The 24,774-nt window shown below is 41.3% G+C and overlaps 2 protein-coding genes across 2 annotated transcripts in view; both read left to right on the top strand.

Annotated features, from left to right (window-relative positions):
* Positions 1–5,609, top strand: part of LOC139936693 (monocarboxylate transporter 2-like) — a 130,665-nt gene extending 125,056 nt beyond the window's left edge. Inside the window, exons 6-7 of the mRNA XM_071931565.1 lie at positions 3,826–4,647; positions 4,959–5,609. Coding sequence (XP_071787666.1) covers positions 3,826–4,647; positions 4,959–5,092 — 956 coding nt within the window. The 3' untranslated portion in view covers positions 5,093–5,609. The remainder of the gene's footprint in view (positions 1–3,825; positions 4,648–4,958) is intronic.
* A 7,052-nt stretch (positions 5,610–12,661) lies between these two features.
* Positions 12,662–22,860, top strand: LOC139936436 (uncharacterized). The gene is made up of 9 exons (XM_071931253.1): positions 12,662–12,967; positions 13,419–13,562; positions 13,972–14,793; positions 15,960–16,089; positions 16,879–16,956; positions 17,307–17,551; positions 18,158–18,301; positions 21,667–22,488; positions 22,727–22,860. Exons 1-9 carry the CDS (start codon positions 12,778–12,780, stop codon positions 22,846–22,848), a joined length of 2,697 nt encoding a protein of 898 aa, XP_071787354.1. The 5' UTR covers positions 12,662–12,777; the 3' UTR covers positions 22,849–22,860.
* Positions 22,861–24,774: the final 1,914 nt, after the last annotated feature.

The following is a 24,774-nucleotide window of genomic DNA, read 5'->3' as shown; positions in this document are numbered from 1 at the left end:
GCCTTATAAGGGAATAAAAGGGTAGCGACGAATTCTTACACGGCCGTTTAAAGCCGGCAGGGTCGAATTGCCGTGTGATAAAGGCCCGAGCCTTTCGATTTCGATTTTTTTTATTTTCTTCGTATATCAAAATTTGATTTTATTTCGCGTCCTTTTTTGAAAGAAGATGAACGAATGCAAGGTATGAACGCGGCTGATGATTTACGAAAATGTACCAACGAAAACAGCGTTGACGTGCAGCACGAATCACGTGCGGCAGCAAAACCTGATGAGCCCTGCAACTTTGGCTCGCGCTCACCATGTACTACCGTAGACTTGATTCAAGTCCCGTTCTCGTGCGGGAGGTCCCTAGCATACCCGCCGCCGTCAAAATGTAGCTATTGTGGTCCCAAGAATGTAATTAATTGGTAATTCCAAAATGTATTTAAGTCCTTAACTATAGTACTTATAACCACACAAACAACAAATGAACGGATCTTCTTTTTGAAAGCGTTTGATTGGACAATACGTATTACGCAGCATTGTTACATATTCATATAAGTGAATACATTTACATATCAGACAACTGCGGCATCGTCAAGTCCCTGTCCCGCGTCCCAATTTTTGGTGCCGCACGTGTTTCGTGTAGCCTTGATCAAGGCGCTACAGCCAGCCGCGACCTGCAAAATCCCAGTCCCCATCACCGACTTCCGCCAGCGCACCCCCATACATAACACAGTGCATATAATACGTTTACAGCGTATGTACACACACATACCTACTGTACATACACATTACCATCTGTATGGTACAAGTACGGTACATGAGTATTTCTAAGTTTTGTAACTGCCAAAATTTAGGGCGGAGCTCATTATGCTAATGTTTAATCATGGATTTAGAAATAAGAAGGAAGAAAATTAGACCATTGTGTGAAATGTTTTTGAGAAAGGTTCAAAAAGTATCAATCAAGGTGTCATGGGTTTCCGGCAATGGCTACTTGGTTAGAATTCTTAGATGTTGGGCATACCCATCCCCTTGGAGCACAAACACGTAATAACATTACTATTTTCCCCATTTCAGACCAGATGAGATACGAAACCCAGCTGTTTATTTTGTCTAGACATATTCGTTACGGTTCTCGCGGTAAATCAAAGTTGGGGATCGAAAATAAATTATGTGTTGGTCGAAAACAGACCAGACGGTAGAAGATGGCGTGTGGCTGAACAACAACTATAAGTAAAGATCAATTTCATAAACTAACTCTTGTCATACTACTACACTACAACGTTACACTTATAGTTAAGCAGCTTCCCATTCAGGGACAAATCTACCAGCTACATTGTACTTATAATGCTAGTCCTCGCGTTATAAAGAAACGCAAGACAACGGGGCCAAGGAACCCCTCCTTTCTTCGAAGTTGTTCGACACCGTACCGACCGACCAAGGCTTGTCCGGCTCACACCGGTAGCCAGTATACCGTCCGGCAGCGCATTCAGACACCTTACATCATAGCGACACCCACTATGTCCATACACCTAGCGTACAGCGTACACACACTACATACACACATGGACGTGGCATGATTGCTACTGTAATGCGTCATTCTCAATCGCACCTGTGATTGGCCAATGTTTAGAATGACACGCCCAGATCATGCATATGCATGCCCTTTTATCGGAATTCCGATAAAACTGTTACAGACCCATCAAGGCTGTTGTTTGAGCCACGTGTGCGAGGTTGAAAGTAGAAAGACAGACCGTACTCACGACTTCGCTATACTGTTCTCGCTGTACAATGTACTGTACATACAATGTACTGTATACATGTCGATGTTCGTGTATGCACAGCGTGCAGACTGCCGAATTGTGCCGCGCCGGGCTGGGGCACACTACACCAACAGCCTGGAAGGCACTAAATACTAAACTCCACAGCGGTTCGGCCCATCGGAGAATACCCGAGCGAGAATGACCTTATGACGTCATTTTGCATATGCTTGCATCTTTTAGACATGAAAATATTAACAACCAGGTCCTAGTGGTTAGTCCACTCTAATGTAACAACTCCCGAAACCTGCTGCTACAAATGTACTTGAATAAAGAGGTCTGAAGAAGTGCTTGCATCTTTTAGACATGAAATCATTAACAACCAGGTCCTAGTGGTTAGTCCACTCTTATGTAACAACTCCCCAAACCTGCTGCGTGGGGGATCGTCGCGAACCGTGCCGGAATGTTCCGAGAGCACACGAAAAGTTCCGAACCGCTGTAGAGGTTAGTTTTTAGTGCCTTCCCAACAGCCTTGAGTCAAGGCTAGATTCGTGCTGCACGTCAACGCTGTTTTCGTTGGCACATTTTCGTAAATCATCAGCCGCGCTTTCATACCTTACAGGACGCGGGACAGGGACTGCGCCTTGAACACCCAGCAGGGTGTATATGTGCGCATTACAAGTCCTATTATTATTATTATTATTATTATTAACAGGTTGGGAAATGCAAAATATCACAAAGCAATAGTTTTCTGAGATTGGCACGGGATTGAGACATGAGTTACGTGTAGTACTAGCGGGATGCTGCGCTTCGCGTGGCACCCGCTAGAAATTAATTCTGCAAGTGTAGCGTGGTGTTACCACGACTCACCAGCCGGTAACCGTTCAACCTCCCCTTTGAAGGCGTGTCAGTCCGTGGCGGTCCGTCTGCATCAAGCTGACTCGTTGGTGCTCTCTGCCCATCACATCCTGGATCGTAAAGCTTACCATCGACATAAAGATTGTCATCATTTAGCCATACTCTTTTCCCCTCCTGTTCCATGCTTTTTCATTGGAACGAGTTTGGCCCGTCGCTGTTGAGCTTCTCTTGTGAGGTCATCGGCAATGAACACTTTCGAACCCTTTAGTTCGCCTTTAGATTTCACGATTTCCTGCTTTTTCTTCCATGAACCGAATTGAACAATAATGACTCTTGCCTTGTGGATGAAAGTGTACACGTTCGAGGTCTTGCTTTAGGCATCCAACGTGTAGTTTTTGCTTAAACAGCTCACAGTACAAGAGACTCTGTTCCTGCGGGAGTATGCTTCATTTATGTCGATTAGCAGGGCGTGGCTCGTCAGTATTTTTTCAACATCGGCATTCGTGGATTTCTCTTGTCCTAAGCTTTTAACACGGTTCTCGAGGCAGGTAAAATTATCGTTTACCTTGTCAATCTCAAACTACAAGCTTTCATGAATTTCGTTGAGTTTCTTGTCGATGACCTCGTCTAGTGTCCGTCAGTCCTCTCAATCCATCCATGTTTGAATGCATGTCTACGCATTTGCACGAAACAAAAAACATTGCAAAAACGCGTACAATTATTATCGAACGGGAGATAATGATGGGGACGGGAACAAAATTAATATGACTGACAAATAATACAAAATGGGGAAAACAGGACGAGAAAAATAATGATCAGGACGGAAACAAATTAACGGGCTGGGAAATAATACGGGAAAAGAAAACAGAAAAGGGACTAATAAATAACACGGGACAGAAAAAATAAACTGAACGGGAAAAAACATAAAAACGAAACGGAGTACAAACAACGACAGGGTAATTAGTATTGAGACGTCACTCTTTGCTAAGCAATTAAGATTGATACAAAGTTAAGATCAATCTTAGTGCTTTGTGAAATCGTATCAGTGCGGAATTCTAGCGGAACCCGCGCGTAGCGCGGGTTTCCCGCTAGTAGAAGATAAACGTCCAAACTTTCGCAAAAGAATTTTAGACACAACATAATACTCTATTCAATGGCAGGGCTGACGACTTCCTAGTAATTAAATTGTTTCTAAAAACTCTTATGTTTTCATTAATCTATGTAGGTTTTGGATATTCCATGGTACGAAATTCTACAGTCGCAGTTCTGTTTAAATATTTCCCGGATAATTTCGCCTCCATGAATGGGGTGAGTTTGGTAGGAGGCCCTTTGGGTATGATGATCGTCCCTCCCGTGATTCAGCAACTGATCAACCTTTATGGCTGGCGAGGTACTCTGGCTCTTCTTGGTGCTTTGTCGGCAAATTATTGCGTCTTCGCTGCTCTGGTTAGACCTCTGCGTACCAGAAACTCCTACACTCCGATAACTGATGGTGAGCCGAGCTCTACAACAAACCAATCTCCCAACGAGTCACTCTGGGGCAAGTTGAGACAAAAGTTTGGAACAATAAGTGATAAACTTGGCCTCAAAATGTTCGTTGATGAACCGGGATTCGTTACCCTCATGTTGGTTACTTTCGTCGAGGGTATCTTATTTTGTGGTTGGCATATCTATCTCATCCCGAATGGCATTGCTCTGGGTTTCAATGAGACAAGGTCGTCTTTTCTGGCCACTTTTACCGGCTTTGGAAGCATGTTTGGGCGCCTTTTGTCCGGATTTTTAATTGACCAAGGACTGCTGCAAGCACACAATCTCTTTGCTGGGTCGGCTTTGCTGTTGGCCTTGGTGTGTCTCCTTGATCCCATCGCTGCACAATCGTATGAGGCTATTGCTACCCTCGCCACTATTGGCGGGTTTTTCTTTGGAGTCTGTGCTCCATTACTTATTGTCTTGTTGGTTATTATTCCTGAAGAGAGAAGAGTGTCTGCCCTATCTTGGATGTTTTTATTCAGTGGTTTCGGTATGTCAGCAGGAGGTTTCGCAATCGGTAAGTGTAGAATCGTGCTTTATGATCATCGACCCAAAATAAAATTTAGGAACTTTCTTTAGTGATACTGCTGCTCCAATAGACCTTTGTTTTGGTTGCAAGCTATATGACCAGACCCGCATTTAGAACGGGCTGGTCTTGAGTATCACACTCACAATCTACGTATATCATCAATCCGTTTCCCTTATTGCGCAGAAGTGAGCAAGATAATGAGTGTGCTGCCACTAGCGACCCAAAACAAACCTCTTTTTTATTTCTAATCATATTTTGCCCCCTAGTGTTTCTCATTTGTCTTTATATTTTGCATGCAGGTTGGATATATGACGTGACTGGTGACTATGGAGTTGCTTTCTGCACGATGGGAGTCATTTCTGCTGTCATGGGGGTGTTGTCGTTGACGTTGAGACCTCCGTGCTTTCCATTTAACACTCGTGATCAGAAGTAGGATTGGATGAACCCAAGGCAGAGAGAAACTTTTAAACGGATTTCAAGCCCTTTGAAAATTTCGAGTTTCAGGCATTAGAGTGTCCTTTATTAATCTCAGATGCGTTAACCAAACCATCAAAATGTTTTTCGTGGTCACACTGTGGTCTCATCGCACTGTGGTCTCATCTTTTAATGTAAAAGAGTGAAAAGGCACTCTTTGAAGAGCCAAATGAAGGACAACTCTTTTTCGAGCGGTCTTCCACTCTTTTAGATTGAAGTTTGCGTCTTTTTGAGTGATTTTTCACTGGAGTGAAACCCCTCTAAAAGAGTGAAATAACCACCACTCTTTATGAAGAGCCATATGAGGGACAGCTCGAAATGTAAAGAGTGGTGTTTTTCACTCTTCTACATTTAGAGAGCAGGTTCTCAATACATTTAGATACAAATTTGGTGTTTAAATTAGGTTGGGGCTACATTTAGGTTTGGGTACATTTGGGGTCAAGTTTGGTGCTACAGTTAGGTGGGGGTACATTTAGGTCGGGGTGACATTAAAGGAACACGTTGCCTTGGATCGGTCGAGTTGGTCTTTGAAAAGCGTGTTTAACCGTTTGTTATAAAATGCATATGGTTGAAAAGATGTTGTAAAAGTAGAATACAATGATCCACACAAACATGCCTCGAAATTGTACGGTTTTCCTTTTACCTCGTCAAATTACACGGTCGGCCATTTATGGGAGTCAATTTTTTGACTCCCATAAATGGCCGACCGGGTTAGTTCGCACAGTAAAAGGAAAACCACGCAATTTCGAGGCAAATTTGTGTGGATCATTGTATTCTACTTTTACAAAATCTTTCCAACCATATGCATTTTATAACAAACGGTTACACACGCTGTTTTATAAACCAACTCGTCCGATCCAAGGCAACGTGTTCCTTTAAGTTTTCAAGTTTGGGCTACATTTAGGTCGAGCTACATATTGGTGCAGATATGTGGCTGCTTTAATAGGTATATTCTTGTATATGCCCGTATTTAGTGGTACACATGCACAGCACGTTTGGGCGACAAACTTGAGATAATTTTTTTGGGCCACCTGCCGCGAATTTTTTTGTCAGTCAATGTTCAATTTTGTTCGAGCACCGGGGAGCACCGCGTCTCGAAAATGTTAAGCTCTCCGAATCACCACTATAACTCTACCGTTTCAAAGTCAGAGATAAATGCATTTATTCAAAATCCCGAATGAAATATTAAAACATCAACTTAAACTAAATCCCTGTGTGCGCACCCTCCCTATTGACATGCGCGGACACAAGACACTATTTAACGACATGCTTCTGCCGCAGTGTTGCGCAAAACTGTTTTTGTAAATACGTAAGTGGACAACTCCCGAATTGTAACTCAAATAAAAAACAGTGAATACATGCATCGGGCCCGTCCAAGTGGAGAAAAGACACACCACTGAGAAGATAATTTATTTGAATGAACAAAAACGAACTGGCCAAAGGGAACAAAATAATACCCTAGAGCGAAGCTTCCTCTTCAATCGGGACGCTAGAAGCTACGATGGGTGCACCAACAGTAGGTCCTCGGCGATGGGTGATTCTCCTTGTAAGGACGGGCGTATGTTTCGTGTCCTTAGGCGTCTCAAGTCCATGGGGGTGTTTATGGATGAGGTCGTTGAGTTCTTTGAATGCAGCAGACGTTAACCTCCCATTCACCATTGGTATGGTATCAGGTAAGCTTTGTATTTTGTCACCCTGTGGAAAATTCCAAAAAGAGAAGAATCAAACATGTTCAAACTTGGACTTTAGCACGATTAGCGGGATGTCGCGCTTCGCGCGGCACCTGTGCTAGATATCATTGCTGATAAATGCAGGGTCACATTACAAATTACCGTGGCATGCAATTATTATTTTCCTGTTCTGTTTCGATTTCAAGTCCCTTTTCTTTTTTCCTTTCCTTAAAATATCACCAGCCCTGTCCATTTCCCCCGTCATTTATTTTCCCACCGTGTGTCCCTACCTCTCCCGTCCCGTATCAACCCGCACCTCCGCGCCTCCCGTCCCCGCGATCCCGTGTGTTGTCATTGTTCTTTGCTTGCCACTCTTTGCCCATAACTCATGTTTTTCTAGTTTCGTGCAGGTTCCGCTACTGGTTCTTTCCCAGTCTCGATTGTATCCGTTTAACTTGTTCCCTTTGGTTTTTTGCCATTCCCTCGTCCCCCTTCCCACAGACGTACCGCACTGTGTGCCCCTTCCCTCCCTGTCCCACGTGCTCTAATAACACCCCCTCTCCCACCTCCACGGTATGCACGAACCTACTGGACGCTCGCGATATGACTGAAAGCACACAGGGCGCCTGACGGATATATGAAACAACGCAGACCCCCTGATAACCCAAGGGTACCATAGATATAGAATTATAAGTGGTAAATAAATGATGGCGCTGTCCAATTCAGTGACATTTGGTAAATAAATGATGGCGCTGTCCAATTCAGTGACATTTTGAGATTGTTGACTTGATACCATAGGTTTGCAAATCAAATGTTTGCAAGGTGTATGGGTGGGGCCCATGTCAGTTTAGATATATCTCTGTTAGTTGGGTTGACCGTAAAGTGTGTTGTGGGTGGATATATTTGGGGTAACCGAGGAAGCCGTTCTGACGGTTGCGTCATTGGTTTGTGTGGGTTGGGGTGAGACCGCGGGGATATTTTTTCAGATCCCCTTTATAATTATAGCAATAACATGTTTTCGTGCACTCTTCAGTTGCGGTGTGGGTGATTCAAATTGAATCTATAGGTCTCCAATCTCAAAAGAGAAAGAAAGGTTATGGGTTGTGTTTGCCGTTAGGTTCAGGGTGGAGGTTGTGAATTTGTGGAAGTGATTTCCTGATCATTGGTGAATTGTTCCTCTAGTAGAGAAACTAGGATGTCAAGCGTGTCATCGGGATCGTCAAAGAATCCTGAATCATGTGACGTATGATTGAGCTGTTGTGAAGTTGAGTCGGTTGGACTCTGGTTTAGTTTGGCTCTGATCAATTTTTCTCGTATGTTTTGGTCTTTTCTGTATGCAATGAAATGGGTAATCCGGAAAGATTCCCGAGAGTATTTCGTTGCGTTGTATCATAGACCAGTGTTTTTTGATTGCTTGGTTTAAATCACCATGGTTGATGTGTGGGTTGTATGTCGTACTTGGGACAAGTGGGGTTCTGCTTTTTTGTTCATTTGGTTGTTTATGAATCAGGTTTGACCGTTCATTGTGTGATACTTGCCCAGTGATTGTGGCGATTTCCGAAGCTTTGTAACCTCTTGTGGTTAATTTTTCGGAAAAATTGTTGACTTTGAGTAAGAAATCATCTTTGTTGTTTGTGTTTCGAGCATAACGAAGTGTTTCTCCGTATACAAATGCCTTGAACACGTGGGGGTGTGATGATGTTTTGTGTAGGTATTGGTAGGTTTCAGTGGGTTTGGTATAGACCTTTGTGTCTAAAATACCAGTTTCATTGAATCTCGTACCTTTGAAGATTGTTAAGTCAAGATAGTTGATGGAAGTATCGGATGCCTCGAATGTAAATTTGAGGGTTGGGTGTATTTGATTCATAGTATGAATAAGGCTCTTGAAGTTTTCAAGAGTGCTATCGTAGAGGACAAGTATGTCATCTCTATAGCGCCACCAAGTGAGGATATGGTCAGCTTTTTCAAGGATTTGTTTTTCCAGATCGTGTAGTGTGATATCACAAATTTCTGGGCTGGCAGTTGAGCCCGTGGCACATCCGATTTTTTGTAGGTAGTAATTGTTACCGAATTGGAAGCAGTTTCTTCCTTTGATCAGTTCCAAGAGTCTACGAATATAATCGGAGGGTGGTTTTGTGATTGAATACGGGGTTTGGTTTCGGTTTAAAGCATTGCAAACGCTATCGATTGCCTCTGTTTGGCGAACGTTTGTATACATGGAAACAACATCAATGCTAGTTATCAGAACTTGTGGCGGGAAAGTTATTCCGTCTAGTTTGCGCAGTATGTCCGCTGTGTCGCGGACGTAGGTTGGTTGCGCTGTTACTATTGGGAGAAGGAAGTAGTCCACAAATTCTGAGATTTTGGCAGTTGGGCTAGAACACCCGCTAATAATTGGTCTTCCAATAAATGGTGTGCCCGGGGGTGGTGTTTTATGTATCTTCGGGAGAGTCGCGATATGACTGTGAAAGCACACAGGGCGCCTGACGGATATATGAAACAACGCAGACCCCCTGATAACCCAAGGGTACCATAGATATAGAATTATAACATTGATCTCCATTATACTGACTGGATAGGACATTGCGCTATGCTGCGTGCATAAACACGCGGCCCAACAATGGCGGCGCAATTCCTTCAAACGGGTAAATTAATGTGCACTTGGTCGGGTTTGAGTCTGTCAGTTGAAGTTGTAAATTGAGAATAGAAATGTGGGGAAAACATGACGATCGATAGTTTGAAGTATGAAAAAGTTTCTGAGTGAAATGCAATAAAGCAAACTAACTTTACATTTGTTTCTATCAAATGCCCTATTAGTATTATGATAATGATATTTAAATTTCTAAACAAACACTCGGCCGAGAAACTGTATTGGGATTCAGGTACATGTTTTTTTTTATTCTTTCAGTTCATTGAGAAAATGGCAATAAACCATATAAAGACAAAACAAGAGTCGCTCCTACAATAAACAATTCGAGTAGGCACTAGAGTGAGAACTACATACTCGCTAAAATCGAGGGAAAAGAACAAGAAAGATGAAAACAAAATACAATGTGATAAGTGAGAGTTGACTCCATTAACAAATTTAAACTTTTTATTGTGAAGCTTCTATTCATCATGTTAATTGAAAAACAATCCCAACAGCAAAACTTCCATAACCGTTTTACTGTTCCGCCAGAAATAAATATTTTTATTTTGGTCACAAATAACGAAGTCGGCTATTTCCGAGATGACTGATCCTCTCAACGAACTTGTATCGTCTGTACATAATTCGCATATATACTTGTCGCTTTCCCGAACCTTTTAATTATTGATGCTATGACAAACATCTGTTGAAATCCGGGCTTCCCGTCCTCGTCGATTCCAGACAACCATCTGTAACGGAGCGAAAACAAAAATAGTATTGCTCGGTAAAAATAACAAATACTTAGCCTATAATAATTATTTTATGAAAGATAGTTTAAATTTCCGACTTATATTTGTAACGTTAGATATAATAATAATAATATGAATCGCTAAAAAAATGCAAAGGCCTACCTACTTATGGAAAGACAATCCCTTTGCCGACTCAGTTTTCCCTCCTCCAGTGATTGACAGGCGCGCACGACTTCACCATCAGCATTTTTAGTTTGTTTGATCCGATTCCAATTGTATTTATCCCCAAATGACAATTAAAAGGACGAAAACTTCTCTCTGCTTGCAGCAACTCCGTTTAAAAGTGTACAGCGCATTTTGTGTGACGAACGGTCTTCACCCGTTTGAAAAAATACGCGCGCGGCCTGCGTTTAGACGCGATGTCCTATCCAGTCAGTATAATGGAGATCAATGAATTATAATAACTAGATCGGCCGCGCGTACATTACGCGCCATTGTCTGTGTAGAACAAGCTGGTTCGCCATGGACGCGGTAAAAATTTCACGTTCGAAAGGTTACGCGCGAAAATGAACACATTGGTCTGCCTTTATCAGGCCGGCACTGGCCTATAACTGAGCATCATACCATATTGGTATGCCTTTATCAGGCCGGCACTGGGCCAGTACTTAAAGGAACACGTTGCCTTGGATCGGTCGAGTTGGTCTTTGAAAAGCGTTTGTAACCGTTTTTTATAAAATGCATATGGGTAGAAAGATGTTGTAAAAGTAGAATACAATGATCCACACAAACATGCCTCGAAATTGCGTGGTTTTCCTTTTACCTTGTCGACTAACACGTCGGCCATTTATGGGGGTCAAAATTTTGACTCCCATAAATGGCCGACCATGTTAGTTCGCACAGTAGAAGGAAAACCACGCAATTTCGAGGCAAACTTGTGTGGATCATTGTATTCTACTTTTAAAACATCTTTCCAACCATATGCATTTTATAAAAAACGGTTACAAACGCTTTTGTTTTGACCAACTCGTCCGATCAAAGGCAACGTGTTCCTTTAATGTATTATCATGTCGTTATGGTGTGCCTTTATCAGGCCGGCACTGGCCCAGTACAGGCTGTATCACCATACTATTTTGTTCTGCCTTTTTAAAGCCGGCACTGGCCCAGCACATGGTTTCTCATCATACCATTATGGTTTGCCTTTATCAGGCCGGCACTGGGCCAGTACATGATGTATAATCATACCATTATGGTTTGCCTTTATCAGGCCGGTACCAGGCCAGTACATAATATATCATCATACCATTATGGTCTGCCTTAGTTGGGCCGGCACTGACCCGGCACATGATGTATCATCATACCATTATGGGCTGCTTTTATCAGGCCGGTATAAACCAGTACATGATGTATCATCATACCATTATGGTTCCTTGATCAGGCCGGCACGAATCCAAAACTTGAAGTTTCATCATACCATCATGGTCTGCCTCTATCAGGCCGGTACTGGGCCAGTGCATGATGCCGACCCAAAACAACTGCCACCTTCGGGGGGGGGGGGCACCTTGCCGCAGTGGTATCAACGTCACTGATCCATATTGCTCATAGTATGCTGTAAGTATTTATGTTTATAGACTTTTAATTTTCCAGGAGTTAACAGCATTGACGAGCCTGACAGAGGGATTAACAGATTAGCCAAAATGCACCGTTCAATTTTGAACGAATACCGGAATAAGCGAACAAGATACCCGCATGCACAAAACAAACAAAGTTACCCTGGTTTGTCTAATTACTGTACTCCAATTAAAAACTAATCCCGACACAGGGAAGAGTTACTGAAATTATCTGTAATGCATCATCCAAATGGGAGCAGGCAATAACCCATGCCACGTATGAGAAAAATAACGACCTGGGCCCAATTTCATGGAGCTGCTTTACTGTCGATTTTGTGCTTAACGGGCGCACCTAGCAAATTTTTCGTTTCATGACCTTGCTTTAATTTTAAGCAAGGTTTTTTTGCTTAGAGCGGCAACCAAGCAAAAAAAGGTCCTTAAAGCCCCAATTTTTTTTTTTTTGCTACGTTTAGAGCAGTTCCATGAGATTGGGCCCTGTACTTTTGTTTCTGTAGCCTTTGTACTTTTTCTTTATGGGTTTTGTACCTTGATCCTCTTTTCCCGCTGTCAGTATGGATAAAACGCACATCACTGATCAGGAGTAGGAAGTAGGAAACACTTCCTCAATGTTTTGAACGCCTCCGTCCCAGCAGCTCTCCAAATCACCACTGTTCCAACGTCAGAGATGATCATAATTATTCTGTATTCTAGAAACAATTATAATATGAACTAAAACTTAATCCTTGTGTGCGCACACTCGATAACTGACAATTGATAATTAATAACTCGACAATCATGCCTCTACCACAGTGTTACGCAGGCAAGCTGTTTTGAGAAAATACTCGAAATCCACAGAATATAGTGAATACACGGATTGGTACCCATCCCAGTGGGGACAGGGGCATCACTGAGAAGATTATTGATTTGAAGAAATTAAACTTGCAAGAGGGAACAAAGTAACGTCTTCTTCCAACAGGGCTAAAGAATCTACGATGGGCGCACCACCAGTAGGTCCATGGCGCTGGGTGATTCTCCTCGTAAGGGCTGGCGTATGTGCTGTTGGCTATGGCACATTCAAGTCCATGGGGTTGTTTATAGATGAGTTTGTTGACTACTTTGAATGTAGCACACGTGCAGCAGGTCTTGTCGTTAGCCTCCCATTCACCATTGGTTACGTATCAGGTAAGCTTTGTATTTTGTCTTCTGTGGAATTTTTTAACATGGTTTACAAGAAACATTAATATGTATAAATTAAAGCATAACATCACTATAGTTCCAATTGACAATGAATGTGTGACCAATCTTGACCATTTAATATATGTTAAATTTGCATCGGGAACAAAGAACATTAATTTGTTTTTTACCCATATACACCGACGTGTGTTAGCACTGTTTACTCAGTAATTACCCGTGTTCTGTGAAAAAAATCACAGGCATAATTACTCGGTTGGGATTCGAACCCACGACCTTGCTTAAATAAGAAACATTATTATGTATGATTTTAAGCATTTATTGACGATAACAAATAGTAATGGAAAGAGCACACTTTCATTTTTCTAAATTTGGTAATCTCACACTAATGACTGTACAATGTATGTGTGACCAATCTTCAACTTGAATGTTGCCTTTCCAGGGATCTTCACTGGAGTTCTACTGAGATTATTTGGAGCTAGACCGCTGATGATTTTTAGTGGTGCGGTAGCTGCAGGATTTCTCATCATAGCCGCAGTGGTATCGACGTCACTGGTCCATATTGCTCTGTGTTTCATCGTATGCAGTAAGTGTTTATGATATACTTGCTAACATCACAGACGATTTGTGACAGACATCTGCAAGGATCTTGTAATGGTTTGATACAATCCTTTTCACGTCAATTTTTTTCGAAATCGGTTTTAATATTTACTCGTTATTTTTTCATTCCCCAAAAGATTGCGAGAAAAACACCAAATAGTAATAAATATATAAATAAAAGCATCTTTCGTATATGATTATTCCGAAGACCATGTGTTTCTTGCAGACCTTAATTTTACTCCTATTTTCTGCCATTCACAAGACATTTCTGCGTTTGTGAATGAAAGGTAGAAGACGATTTTTTCACACAACAATTTAAGACCCAACGTTCGAACAGCCGGGCAGACGACTGCAATAATCTAAAACGTCTTTTACATTTTCATTAATCTGTTTAGGTTTTGGATATGCCATGATGCAAAATGCTTCAGTCGCAGTTCTGTTGCAATATTTCCCGGATAATTTCGCTTCCATGAGTGGAATAGGTTTGGTAGGAGGCCCTGTGGGTATGATGATCGTCCCTCCCGTGGTTCAGCAACTGATCAACCTTTATGGCTGGCGAGGTGCTCTTGCCCTTCTTGGTGCTATGACGGCAAATTATTGCGTCTTCGCTGCTCTGGTAAGACCTCTGCGTACCAGAAACTCCTACATACCGATAGCTGATGGTGAGCCGAACTCTACAACAAACCAACCTCCCAACGAGTCTCTCTGTGACAACTGGAAGCAAAAGTTTGGAATAATAAGTGATAAACTTGACCTCCAAATGTTCGTTGAGAAACCGGGATTCGTTACCCTCCTGTTCGTTAGTTTCCTCGATAGTATCGTGTTCTGTGGTTGGCATATCTTTCTCATCCCGAATGGTATTGCTCTGGGTTTCAATGAGACAAGGTCATCTTTCCTGGCAACTTTTGCCGGCTTTGGAAATGTGTTTGGGCGCCTATTGTCCGGATTTGTAATCGACCAAGGACTGCTACAAGCACATAATCTCTTCGCTGGGTCGTCTTTCCTGCTGGCCCTGATGTTTCTCCTTGATCCTATCGCTGCACCATCATATGAGGCAGTTGCTACCCTCGCTACTCTTGGCGGGTTTTGCTTTGGAGTCTGCTTTCCATTACTTATCGTCTTGTCGGTTAAAATTTCTCAAGAGAGAGGACTGTCTGCCATGGCTTGGACTTTTTTATTCAGTAGTCTCGGTATTTCAGCAGGAAGTTTGCTAATCGGTAAGTGAGGGATCAATCACTTAAGCTTTTAAACAAAAAATATTATTAAACACACACTGTATAGTTGGGTTCTTCCTTCATTAAAACCAGTTGGCTATGTACCATTAAAGCTACAGGAGTAATCAGTAGGTTCTCTGACTGTGCTCACACAGTCCAATTAAGCAACTTTCTTCTGTGGTAGCCGCTCCCATAGACCTGACTTTTGATTTTAAACAATGTAGAACAGGACCAGCAATTAGATTATGCGGGCCTTGAGCATCACACTAACAATTTGTTTCGGACAAAATTAACGCGTACACAAAAACCAAACGCGTTTTATTATCGATTTCCGCTTTCAAGATTCTCCGTGAGTTAAGTACTCGACTACATGTACTCTGACCCCACTATTAATAATGTTTTATCTCAATCGCCACTAACCACTGCCTCTATGCTATGACGTACTGCAACGGCCCCTCGATCGTTTTAGTTTCGTTCGCAGGGTCTGCGTATAAACCACCATTCATAAATACCTCAGACAGTTTCGCTATTCCTATTGGTGGAGAGCGCGTCAATTGGGTGTTTAAAACTTTGTTTATGACCAGTAAAATGTGTTAAAAACATGGGCGTGACACGCGAGCTTGCACCTGTGCTTATAAGACAGTTTCTTCATTCCTATTGGTCAAGAGCAACGGCCGAGACAGTTGTGTCACAGCACGCGATACGCGCGACGCGCACAGCATTTCCTTATAAGGAGTTAAAGTTTACCCGAGGGCCTTACCATTTCATAGCTGGAGGGGTGTTGTGTTGAAAGAAATAATTGAATTTAATTATTATTTTGCATTTATTTTACTTTTTGACCAACAAATGTTGATGTTTTTGACCGAAAAGGTATTTATGAATGGGAGTCACAGTGTGTTACATCGGTTTTCAATAAGTGGTTTACACCCGCCGAGGCCTCTGGTTCTTTATAGACTTCGTCTCGGTAAAATTATCAAGAACCAGGCCTCGTTAGGTTTAAACCACTAGTTGAAAACCTCTTCACCACACATTGATTCCCTTATTTTCCCATAATGCGTGTAGGAAATGAGCAAGATAATAAATGTGCTGCTACCAAGTGACTCCCAAAAAATCTCCATTTCTATTTCTTATCATTTTTGCCACCGTGTGTTTGTATATGCTGCATGCAGGTTGGATATATGACGTGACTGGTGATTATGGAGTTGCTTTCTGCACGATGGGAGTAATTTCTGCTGTCACAGGGATGTTGTCTTTGGCGTTGAGACCTCCGTGCTTTCCGCGTAAGACTCGGAATCGGGAGTAGAATTGAATGAAACTGATACGAATATAACGTTTTGAGAACCGGTAATTTGAGACTGAAGGCCTATTATGGATGCTTTAATGGGCAAATATTTTATCGTTTTCACACCTTGGTCTCATGGTAGAACGTGCTGGCACACGGCTTCATGGTTTCCCTTTGTCAATACACACCAACAAGTAGATCGGGGCTACATTGAGGTACAACTGGGTACAATTTTGGGGCTACGTGTCTGATGTCGGAGGCTTCATTAAGGGTCAAGTTTGAGACTACCATAAGATGGGGCTACATTTAGGTCAAGCTGCATTTCGGTATAAATGTGTGGCTGCTTTAATTGGTCTGACTACATTTGGGACCTAGAATACAATTACGGACCACGCACTTGTGTGTGCTGGTATAATTTATAGTGGTACACATGCACGATTCGCGTGGGCAACAACTTTGTTTTCGATTTTAGCATTTAAAAAAAACTTATTTTACACCGTCTGCCGTGACGTTTTTTGTCAGTAAATGTTCAAGTTGTATGAATTTAAACTTGGCATAAAATTAGAAGGTGTTTGGAGAAACTATTGATCTACAATACACAGTGATGATTCTTATTCATTATCAAGAGTAGGCCCAGTGTTGGTGATTGACGCAATTGAAGTATAATTTGTTTTCATAAGAATTATCAAGAAAATGACAAACTTTAAAACTACTTTAATATGTACAAAAAAGTCACCTTGATCCATCGTTTTGTTCAAATTGGTGCATTGATAACCTTTTCTATCTTTAATCATTGCTATGCCCAGTGAATCAATTGTGTCCAGTGGTTTCAAAATGGCTGGTCCTCGTGTGGGTGGTCTGGCAGACACTGCAGGATGTCCTCGGTAAACATTTTAACGTTTATGCTTGTATAACTTAGTCATAGGCCTATTGTTATCATGCAGCAAAACTGTACTTTTGGTTTATAACCATTTGAGCGTAGGTTAATTAATTTTATTGATTTCATTACATTTAATTATCAAAATTTTTATTAACATCGTTTTACTGTTTATTACAACACTTTAGTTGTTCGGTTGAGGTCTTATTCAATTATTAATTTCATGTTGTAATCTATTTTTATTTTATTTTTTTCAAGACTGTACTTTTTATTCTATGGCATTTATAATTTGATTATTAATTAATTTAAAAATTCCATTAAACAGTACAAAGTGAATGTGCTTGGGAAACAAAATAGAAGTATACCTCCAGAGAGAAGCTACTTCTTTCATAAGGTCCCAAGAAACTACGCGATGGGCGCACGATCGGTAGGTCCATGGCGCTGGGTGATTCTCTTAGTAAGAACGGCCGTATGTTTTATCGCCTTCTGTGCCTTCAAGTCCATGGGTTTGTTTATAGATGAGTTTGTTGAGTACTTTGAATGCAGCGCACGTACAGCAGGTTTTGTCGTTAGCCTCCCATTCGCCATTGGTAACGTATCGGGTAAGCTTTTAAATTTTTCCTGTGGTAGTTTAACATGCTTAAACAAGAAACATTCATTCATTTGTTTTTTATTCCAACTTGGAACACACCCCTTAACCCCGGGGCAGGGTTACATCAACATTTTAAACCTAAATTATTTTAATATTACATTGGCAGGAGAGACATAAAGTCAACGGGGGCAATCAGACATTATGTTTTCATAATCAGAAATAATCATTCAAGTTCATAAATAAAAAGACGAATTTGGCAATACAATTAATAATAGATTCATCTGTAGAATTCATAAGAAAATTAAAATTTTGCACTGTTAGTAAACAGATGAAAATGAGCCTTATTTCCTCTCACAAAGTTAAGCATTTGTTCCCTAAGGGCACTGTATAATGGACAATTGAGTAAAAAATGGGTTTCAGTTCCAACCTCCAAATTACATTGAGGGCAAATTCGCTGTTTATATTCGATTAATATGTAGACACTTAAAATTACATCACTACAATCGATTTTAATGGAAAGAGTACACTTTCTTTGGTCTTTTTTGGGTGGGTCTATATAAGTTGCAATTTACAATGAAGGTGTGACCAATCTTCAACATGAATTGTGCCTTTCCAGGTATCTTCACTGGAGTTCTATTGAGATTATTGGGAGCTAGACCGTTGATGCTGTTCAGTGGTGCTATAGCTGCAGGATTTATCATCATAGCCGCAGTGCTATCGACGTCACTGGTCCACGTTGCTTTGTGTTTCATCGGATGCAGTAAGTTTTTATGATATACATGCTAACATCGTAGACGATTTGTGACACACATCTGCAAGGATCTTGTAATGGTTTGATACAATCCTTTTCATGTAATTTTTTTCGAAATCGGTTTTAATATTTACTCTTTATTTTTTCATTCCCCCCAAAGATTGCGGCAGACGATTTGTGGCAGACATTTGCAAGGATTGTGTAGTGATTCAATCGCGTCCAATTGTTTCGAAATCGTTTTTAAAACGTTTTTTTTCTTTCTTTTCCCAAAATATTGTACTACAAGTACTGTTTTGCATTTTATTGTATTCATGGGAGGGTGAAAATATTTAACAATAAATAGCAATGTAATGAAGTAGTCATACGGACAGAAGTGTTAACTTGGAACAAAAACATACATTGGGAGCGTTATCACACAGTTTAAATTTTCTTTTATTGGTTTTCTCGGTCAAATTCACTTATAGCCACTGTAATTTTCATGCGTTCGAATTAAAGCTTTTTTGAATGCGTTTCAAATTCAGAATTCGGTCATTCAATTTCGTTTGAGGCATTCAAGGTCCTAGCATACTCATTCTTTTTCATGACACACAATCATTATTCAGTTTAGCAAAGCTGGTTCGACTAGAGTATTTGCTGATTTAATAATTTTCAATTTCGTAAAGAGGCAATCAATTTCTCTCACCGAAGATTTAAATAAGTACGACTAAAGAAATACGAATAAACAGATAAAATGTATAAGACAAATCGTTCCGTACCTTCACTTTAAAACCGAGCGAGCCTTATTTTCTTTATTTTTTGTTTCCAGTAGACTTTACCTTGGGCCCCATAAGGGTTGTTTTGTGGTGTTTTTTTTTTTTGTTTTTTTTCGGGAGACCGTCAATGGTTAACTGACCAAGACCTGACATTTGAATGTGTTTGAATGTTTTTTTAAAATGTTTTTCCAGTTGTTGGTTCTGTACATATTCACCAACCATCTGTTGGCAGGCCAGACATATTGGCCTATTATGTTCAAGAGTGCCAACAAATTAACCGCATGCCTTTAACATTCGTATAATGCTACTCTCACACTTGGGCGAATATCTTGAGAATACGAATGTTTGAAATTCGCAATGAATTCGCCCAAAAGTTGCCATTTGATAGTGAATATGTCCTCTGTCGTCCTTAAACCCCTGCTTACCAATATCGTAATGACGTAAAAGTACATTCATTTTATGACTAGTCTTAAAAAGAAATCGAATGCCCTTTTTCAGTAGCATTCGATTTCGTGCGAAATAGAATAGGCTCGTGGTCAAACTGGCTGCTCATTTTCCGATATTATTTCCTTATACGAATGTTAAAGGCATGCGGTTAATTTGCTGGCACTCTTGAACATATTAGATATGCCAAGATGTCTGGCCCACCAACAGATTGTTGGTGAATATTTACAAAAACCAACAACTGGAAAAAAAAACTATTCAAACACATTCAAATGTCTGGTCTTGGTCAGTTCACCATTGAAGGTCTCCCGAAAAAATTAAGAAGAAAACAACCCTTATGGGGCTCAACGTAAGGTCTCCTGGAAACATACAATAAATAAATAAAATGTTCGCTCGAAGTGAAGGTAGCTAAAGTAGCTTTATCAATTTATCTGTTTATTCGTATTTCTTTAGTCGTACTTATTTGAATCCTCGGTGAGCGAAGTTGATTGCCTCTTTTCGAAATTGAAAATTACTGAATCAACCAAAATCTCTAGTCGAACCAGCTTTGCTATTGAATGATGATTGTGTGTCATGAAAAAGAATGAGTGTGCTAGGACCCATGAACAGAAATTGTCTGTTTGTGTAAAACAGAAAAACTCACAGCATTATATAGATCGGGCTGCAAACTTCCTTACGGCGTTTTTTCGGTCCGGTGTTCTTACTACGGGGGTTTGATTATTATTAATGAACAGCGTTGACGTCGTGCAGCACGAATCACGTACAGCACCAAAACCTGGTTAGCTCCGCAACTTTGTCTCGCGTTCATCATATACTAGCGGGACGCCGCAATTCGCGCGGCACCCGCTAGATATTACATTGCAATTGTAGCGTGGTGCAACGACTCGCCGACGCTCTTCCCCCTTTTTCATGTACCGTGCGTATGTTTATTTGGGTCTCTCGTGTACTCGTCGGTCGGCCAGCCACTAACCGTTCATCCTCCCCTTTCCATGCGTGGCGGTCCGTCTGCATCAAGCTGACTCGTTGGTAATCTCTGCTCATCACATCCTGGGTCGTGAAGCTGAAGCATGTACCGTGCGTATGTTTATTTGGGTCTCTCGTGTACTCGTCGGTCGGCCAGCCACTAACCGTTCATCCTCCCCTTTCCATGCGTGGCGGTCCGTCTGCATCAAGCTGACTCGTTGGTAATCTCTGCTCATCACATCCTGGGTCGTGAAGCTTACCGGCGACATAAAAATTGTCATCTTTTAGCCATACTCTTCCCACAACTGGTCCATGCTTTTAAATGGGAACGAGTTTTGCCCGTCGCTGCTGAGCTTCTCTTGTGAGGGAATCGGTAATGAACACTTTCGAACTTTAGTTCGCCTTCGATTTCACGATTCCTGCTTTTTGTTTAATGGACCGAATCTAACAATAATGAATCTCTCCTTCTGGATGAAATCCAACTCGGTGTGCACGTTCGAGGTCTTGCTTTAGGCACCAAACGTGTAGTTTTTTTGTTAAACCGCTCAAGTACAAGAGACTCTGTTCTTGCGTGAGTATCCTTCATTTCTGTCGATTACCAGGGCGTGGCTTTTCAAACCCGGCATTCGTGGATTTCCACTGTCCAAAGCTTTTAACACGGTTCTCTATGCAGGTAAAATTATCGTTTACCTTGTCGATCTATACGCTTTCATAAATTTGTTAGAGTTTCTAGTCGATAACCTCGTCTAGTGTCCGTCAGTCCTCTCAACCGTGCGACTTTCCAGTCATGTTAGTGGGGTTTTAAAGTCCATCTTTGCAGCAAAAACATCTAGAGGGTCACTGGCTTATAGTAATCTTGCTGGCCTTGTTGCATAGTCTAGAGCAGCCGTTATATCAACGAATTACTTCGGCACATAGCCTAAGGAGCGGAGAGCGTAGAAAGCATGATGTTCACACTTCCGCGACTTTACAGATATTAACAAATAAAAGCTTATGCCATAATGTGTCAATGTGTTGCCATATCGAGCGGACATTAAGTCTACTTAATACTCACAAGTCACTGAATAACTCGTATATGAATAGGAGATACACGCCCAAACTTTCGCACAACAATTTTAGGCACATCATAATACTTTATCCAATGGCAGGGCTGAAGACTTCCCTGTAATTTAATTGTTTCTAAAATCTCTATTATATTTTCATTAATCTGTGTAGGTTTTGGGTATGCCATGGTGCGAAATGCTGCAGTCGCAGTTCTGTTGGAATATTTCCCGGATAATTTCGCTTCCATGAATGGGATCAGCTTAGTAGGAGGCCCTTTGGGTATGATGATCGTCCCTCCCGTGGTTCAGCAACTGATCCAGCTGTATGATTGGCGAGGTGCTCTAGCTCTTCTCGGTGCTATGTCGGCAAATTATTGCGTCTTCGCTGCTCTGGTTAGACCTCTGCGTACCAGAAACTCCTACACACCAATAGAGGATGGTGAGCCGAGCTCTACAACTAACCCAACTCCCAACGAGTCACTCTTGGGCAAGTTGAGACAAAATTTTGAAACAATAAGTGATAAACTTGACCTCCAAATGTTCGTTGATGAACCAGGATTCCTCACCCTCCTGGTCGTGAGTTTCCTCGAGGGTACCTTGTTCTGTGGTTGGCATATCTTTCTCATCCCGAATGGTATTGCTCTGGGTTTCAATGCGACAAGGTCGTCTTTTCTGGCCACTTTTACCGGTTTTGGAAGCATGTTTGGGCGCCTTTTGTCCGGATTTTTAATTGACCACGGACTGCTGCAAGCACATCATGTCTTCGCTGGGTCGTCTTTCCTGCTGGCCTTGGTGTGTCTCCTTGATCCCATCGCTGCACCATCGTATGAGGCAGTTGCTACACTCGCCACTTTTGGCGGGGTTTTCTTTGGAGTCTGTGCTCCATTACTTGTTGTCATGACGGTTAATATTCCCGAAGAAAGAAGAGTGTCTGCCATGGCTTGGATGTTTTTGTTGACTGGTTTCGGTATGTCAGCAGGAGGTTTCACAATCGGTAAGTGTGGAGAATCGTGCTTCATGATCATACAGCCAAAATAAAGTTTATGAATTTTCTTATGTGATACTGCTGCTCTATACAGACAGTTGTTTTGGTTGCAAGCAAAATGACCAGGACTCACAATTTGTTTAGGACAAAATTTACTCGTATACAAAAAGACGTTTCGTACTCAATGAAGGTTCCAGTGCTTTCAGTATGTGTGTTAAATTCATTTGTCTTTATATTTTGCATGCAGGTTGGATATATGACATGACTGGTGACTATGGAGTTGCTTTCTGCACGATGGGTGTCATTTCTGCTGTCATGGGGATGTTGTCTTTGACGTTGGGACCTTTGCGCTTTTCATGTACAAATTAGGATCGGAAGTAGGATTGAATGAACCCAAGGCAGAGAGAAACTTCTAAACGGACACAATTTCAAGCCCTTTGAAAATTTCGAGTAACAGGCATAAGAGTGTCCTTTATGAAATTAATCTCAGATGCTTTAACCAAACCATCAAAATGTTGTGCGTGGTCACGCAGTGGTCACATCGCAGGTTTAGGCTACATTTAGATACAAATTTGTTGTTAATGGTAGGTTGGGGCATACATTTAGGTTTTGGTACTATTGGGTACAAGTTTGGTGCTACAGTAATGTATAGAGGTAGTCCAGGGCCAAATTTCATAGCAATGCTTAACGGTAGGCAAATTTGCGTGCTTACTGTAGCCGAATAATTTGCTTAAAGGCAGTGGACACTATTGGTAATTACTCAAAATAATTATTAGCATAAAACCTTACTCGGTAACGAGTAATGAGGAGAGGTTGGTAGTATAAAACATTGTGAGAAACGGCTCCCTCTGAAGTGGAGTAGTGTTCGAGAAAGAAGTAATTTTCCACGACTTTGATTTCGAGACCTCAAGTTTAGAATTTGAGGTCTCGAAATCAAGCATCTGAAAGCACACAACTGCGTGTGACAAGGGTGTTTCATCTTTCAAAGTTAACTCGCAACTCCGACGACCAATCGAGCTCAAATTTTCACAGGTTTGTTATTTTATGCATATGTTGAGATACAGCAAGTGAGAAGACTGGTCTTTGACAATTACCAATAGTGTCCACTACCTTTAAGCCTTAGCGTATTTCACAGGTTAGCAGAAAAATTGCGCGGCCATATTGCGTGTTTACCGTGACTTTGCATTGTGACGTCATTTATTTTCGTGCGGTAAGCACCGGAAGGTTAGCATGCCTTTTTGTGTGCTTACGGTTAGCAGCGCTATAAAATAAAAATTGCACAGTAAGCACTAAAAAATCGGCCGCTAAGCAGCGCTATGAAATTGGGCCCAGGTTGGACTCCTCCGTTGCAGGCAACGTGACGGAGTTCAGAGTAAAAAAGGTCCCGTACCTTTGCGGGAAAATAAATCAACACTTTACAAAAAAGTTCGACCTAATTCAGGAAGCTGAACTTTTACTCACACGTCCCTTGTTGTCGGAACTCCAACCTGCGTTATTTAAAATTGTTGAATTTTCTCCTTTGGTGTTAATACTTTGTGAAAAGAAATTTTAAAATTGACATTTCCCATTCCCACGTCTTTCACTAACTTCCGTGTAAACACTTTCTTGCATTGATCACTGGCGGTCTACTTTTTGCAACCAAATCGCCGTCAACTCGCCCTCTGTTGACCATTATGTATAAGCCCTGTAAAAATAGCGGCAGACGGCTTTGCTGCTTATAAAAAAAAAATCACAAGAATTTTTATATATTTTTGTAACCAAAATTAAACTAGCAACTGATAAAAATTCTATTTGAGCCACAATACTTCAAATTGTTATGCCTCCTGGGTTTAAATCATGTTTAAATGGAGGAGTTGAAGGCGAGATGACGGTAACCAGTTGACGGCGAATTATGGCAAGATAATGCCAATTGCGGCACTGTACTTTTATAGCCATGCGCACTTGAGCTCACACTATCAATTTGGTACAAGTCAGGTGGATCACATCGCCAGTGCAGAACTTCCACTTTTTTCGGAAATAATTACTTCCTTTGATATATTTGTTAGCTGTGAACTCATTGAAAATGTAGTAAGGTACACTAAGAATATATTTCAACTTATCAAATCAGGTAAAAGATAAAGAAAATGTTAGTCAAAATATGTGTTCGCATTGTGTAGAAGCTTTATGCCCAGGACGTCAGTGCAGTGGCACTGACTGACGTCCTATAGTGCTAGGTATAGAGGGTACATTTAGGTCGGGGCGACATATTGGTGCATATATTTGGCTGCTTTAAAAAGTCGGTCTTCATGTAGGGCT

Source organism: Asterias amurensis, chromosome 4, assembly GCF_032118995.1.
Source record: "Asterias amurensis chromosome 4, ASM3211899v1".
In the NCBI taxonomy this organism is placed as follows: Eukaryota; Metazoa; Echinodermata; class Asteroidea; order Forcipulatida; family Asteriidae; genus Asterias; species Asterias amurensis.
The sequence above is the reverse complement of the archived record's forward strand: the minus strand, read 5'-3'. Positions and strand labels throughout refer to the sequence as shown.

Bases quoted from the DNA above. Each gene is read 5' to 3' on its own strand.
- LOC139936436 (XM_071931253.1), top strand. From the start codon at position 12,778: ATGGGCGCACCACCAGTAGGTCCATGGCGCTGGGTGATTCTCCTCGTA. The intron at 16,090-16,878 runs GTAGAATTGAAT...TGCTATGCCCAG, and splicing joins CGTAAGACTCGGAATCGGGA to TGAATCAATTGTGTCCAGTG. The intron at 17,552-18,157 runs GTAAGCTTTTAA...GTGCCTTTCCAG, and splicing joins CGCCATTGGTAACGTATCGG to GTATCTTCACTGGAGTTCTA.